Source organism: the organism of the source record quoted next, unplaced genomic scaffold (assembly GCF_019419815.1).
Source record: "Pyrus x bretschneideri cultivar Hongxiangsu unplaced genomic scaffold, Pyrus_bretschneideri_v1 Contig20, whole genome shotgun sequence".
Lineage (NCBI taxonomy): Eukaryota > Viridiplantae > Streptophyta > Magnoliopsida > Rosales > Rosaceae > Pyrus > Pyrus x bretschneideri.
The window spans coordinates 2652398-2656578 of record NW_025999502.1 but is presented as its reverse complement, the minus strand read 5'-3'; the positions used below and the strand labels follow the sequence as shown (position 1 = coordinate 2656578).

General features: G+C 38.4%; 1 protein-coding gene across 1 annotated transcript; it reads right to left on the bottom strand.

The window, feature by feature from the left end:
• Nucleotides 1–1683: 1683 nt before the first annotated feature.
• On the bottom strand, nt 1684–2841 carry LOC125477007. The gene has a single exon (XM_048583740.1). The coding sequence runs from the start codon at nt 2839–2841 to the stop codon at nt 1684–1686; it is 1158 nt and encodes a 385-aa protein (XP_048439697.1).
• Between the last annotated feature and the right edge of the window lie 1340 nt (nt 2842–4181).

Here is a 4181-nt window from a genome sequence, read left to right as displayed (position 1 = left end):
GTGCAATTAGTGTTCTGATGGTGTCCAATCTGGCAACTGGGGCAAACGTCTCATTGTAATCAAGTCCTGGTTTCTGCACATATCCTTTAGCAACCAGCCTTGCCTTATTCTTTTGTACTGAGCCATCCAAATTTAGTTTGGTTTTGAACACCCATTTCACACCAATAACCTGCTTATCACTTGGTCTGTCTACAAGCTTCCAAGTCTCATTTTTCTCAATCATGGACAATTCTTCTTTCATAGCTTTTATCCAAGCTTTATCTTGTGCAGCTTCTTCATACTTCTCTGGCTCCACAATACAAAGATTGCATTGTGCTAGGATATCACTGATATTTCTCCATTTAACAGGTGTATGGTCATATGGACTAGTGATCTCAACAGTTTCAGAGACATCTCTATCTTGTTCTTCCATTTGATTACTGTCTACTATTTCTCTCACTTCTTGTAGACTGAAATCATCCACAGTCCTATACCGATCTTGAATGTTAGTTATTGCAATAGACTTCTCTGAATTCTCCTTCCAATTCCAAGACACAGTTTCATCGAAGACCACATCCCTTGATAGAATTAACTTCCTTGAACATGGATCAAATACTCTGTACCCTTTCTCACAAGTTGCATAACCCACAAACACACCTTTGACAGACTTTGCATCAAGCTTTTGTCTTCTTTCAGCTGGTACATGAACATAACAGAGTGATCCAAACACCTTTAAGTGACCAATTCCTGGTTTTCTCCCACTATAGACTTCAAAAGGAGTCATGTTCTCAAGAGCTTTTGTAGGTGATCTGTTCAGAATATAAACAGCTGTATGTACAGCTTCTGCCCACAGAAAGTATGGCAAGCTTTTATCATGAAGCATTGCCTTAGCCATCTCTACAACTGTTCTATTTTTCCTCTCCACTACTCCATTTTGCTGTGGAGTATAAGCAATGGATAACTGTCTTTGTATGCCTTCAGATTCCAACAACTTGCTGAATTCAGTTGAGAGAAATTCTCCCCCTCTGTCACTTCTTAGACATTTTACTTTAAATCCACATTGTAACTCCACCATTGTTTTGAACTTTCTAAAACAGATTAGTGCCTCAGACTTATGTCGTAGGAAATAAACCCATGACATTCTTGTGTGATCATCAATAAACAACATGAAATATTTATTCCCAGCAAGTGATTCAGTATTCATGGGACCACACAAATCTGTGTGTATCAATTCTAGAGGATTCTTGGCTCTCCAAGCTTGTCCTTTTGGAAACCAATCTCTGTGTTGTTTTCCCATTTGACATCCTGCACACACACCATCAACATCTTCAAGGTGTGGAAGACCATGCACCATTTCTTTTTCTCTAAGCTGCTTGAGGCTTCTAAGATTTAGGTGTCCTAGTCTCTTGTGCCAAGTCCAGGTACATTCAGCTACACTAGTTTTCAATGCAACTTGATCAGTTTGCATTAAAGACAAAGGGTAGCACCTATTACTTTTCATCTTAACCTTGATAACCAGACAATCAAGTGAAGGACCATCAAAGATACAACACTCTCTTCCACCAAATAGCAAATAATATCCATGTTCGTCCATCTGTCCCACACTCAACAGATTTTCCTTCAGACCAGGTAGAAACATGACTTCCTTGATGCATTTACTACCAGAATTTGTATCAATCATAAGTGAACCTATTCCAGCAACATCTACCAGATTTCCAGTGGGCATTTGTACCTTACATCCCTAAGTAGCTCAGCATTTCCAGTCATGTGGTTACTACAACCACTATCAATGTACCAGTTTTCATTCACCTTGACCTCAGTAATTGCACTGTTAGCATAAAACAGATTACCTGTCACTTCTGCCCGATTAGCACAGTTTGCCTTCTGAACAACCTTGCCTGCTGTGCATTCTCTAGCCCAATGCCCAAACCTATCACAGTTGTGACATTTGGATTGCCCCTTGTATCGACATTCTCCAAAGTGAAACTTAGAGCACACTTTACACTGTGGTTTAACTATATCTTGCTTCATGAATCCTGAAGAAGATGAATTCTGTGCAGAATTAGTAAATGATTTCTGTTGAAACTTAGGCTTAGACTCCCATTTCCTGCCTTTAGAATTCCAGTTTTTCTGAGATCTGGATGAACTAGAGTATGCACTACTCTTGTTTTGTTCCTTTGGATTCACAGAAAGTGAAGAGAATGCTTTCTCAGATGCATCAACAGTATGCAAATCAAACCGTTGTTCTTGACTTTTCAAAATTGCTACAACTTCCTGCAATTCTACAGTTTCTAAGCACTTGGTATTTTCAATAACTAGACATATGGGATCATATGGTTTACTGAGACTAATGAGAACTTTCTGTACAAGCCTTTCATTAGACAAAATCTCACCAAACGTTTTCATCTGATTGATCAATTCATTTAGCCTAGTAAGATACCCAGACAGAGTTTCATCATCACGCATCCTAGCATACTCAAATTCACGTCTCAGATTTTGTAGTTTCACAGATCTTACCTGATCACCACCATGGTACTCACCATATAACAGATCCCATGCCATCTTCGCAGAATCTGCATTGGCTATTCTAGGGAATATCTGATCTGAGACAGCGTTCTGGATAATACCCAGAGCTTTTGCATCTTGCATACATGCTGCGACCATTTTCTCATCGTCTTCTTCTTCCTCTGAGCTTCCTTCAGCCTTCTTCTTCTTCTTTGTTTCTGAGATCGTAATCCCTTTTTCAACTAATCTCCATAACCCATGAGATTTGAAGATCGTCACCATCTTGATTCTCCAGAACTCGTAGTTCTCACCGGAGAAGATCGGAGTTCTCACCTCAGAACTTCCAGATCCAGCCATCTTCGAGCTTTGATGATGCGAATACAAATCGAAATCGAGTTTTGTAAATTTCCGGCAACGTCACCCAACCCGGAACGAGTTCGAGTGTAGCTCGATTGGTTTTACGCCCAGACCTCAAATGATCGAACCAGGCTCTGAGGCCATGTTAGAGTATTGATGTTTAATTGAGTTTTATGCGAAGAAGAAAAAATGAGTTAACTGAGAAAGAAACAGTATGAAGAAACTATACTCTGCTCTCTCTCAAAGTCTGAGAGTAGAAGCTTTTCTTATATTTCTCAAATGAACACGCACACAAGCATGAGTACATAACTGATAGCCTTAATTGGATTCACACTACCATCAATACAATCTCAGCCTTACACTTGTCATAATCTAAGACTAAGTGAATACACAATTAGAAACAAGGCTTATTTACTTTAACTTTACTTAGCTCACAGCTTATACACTAATAATGGTATCACCAATTTATAGTTTCTGGAGATGGAAAATATGATGTCTGATAAGAAGCTGAGGGTGCCCAAACTAACATATGACCATATGAATGTTTTTTTCCAAGCAGAAGCAACTGCTCCAGTGTTGCATCTGCTGCTTTTCTCCACGGAAGCTCCTTCACTGGGGCAGGTATGGCTTCCCGCAGCTTCTCCTTCACAAAAATGGTTTTGATTTGCAGCTTCTGCTTATTTTCTTTTTTAGGTTCTCCAAATTGTGCCGTGGATGAAACTACTTTTACATGACTTGAATTTCGATTATATTACTGGACATGGTCTTGATAATTTACCCCTAAAATTTCCAATAAATAATCCCAATTGAAAATTTTGGAGCCCATGGTCGTTCGTGATCTCGATAGAATTTTTTGCTGTCACTTTGGTGGGTTTCGCCGGAAATAATGGAGGAGTGCAATGGTGTGTTAGGTTTTGAGTTATTGGGTGCAGAGATAAAAACACCAATATTTATTTTTTTTATTGTTATTTATTTAAGAGCAAACTTGGAAGTTTAATAGAGAAAATGTTTTAATTGAGCGTAAAGATAAGACAATTGGGTCCAAATAAAATTTCTCTTAATTAAATTTGGTGTTGCAACAGAAACATTTTACATTGTCCGACTCTCTTGTAAGAGAACATCTATCACCCAATATATCTATTTTTTTGGTCAATACCCAATATATCTATTAGCCATTGGGTTTTATCCAATGGTTGAAGTGCAACTATAAATGAAAAGAATATCCAACTGTAGTATGCAAGAAACCCTACTGTGCAGCCGAGGTTACATCTCACTCTTTCTATTTCTTTCTTTCATGGGATAAATTGTAGCAATGATCTTTTAATTTTAACTCAAATGGA

What these genes read in the sequence shown, in the direction of transcription:
- LOC125477007 (XM_048583740.1), bottom strand. Translation starts at nt 2,841, where the DNA reads ATGGCTGGATCTGGAAGTTCTGAGGTGAGAACTCCGATCTTCTCCGGT.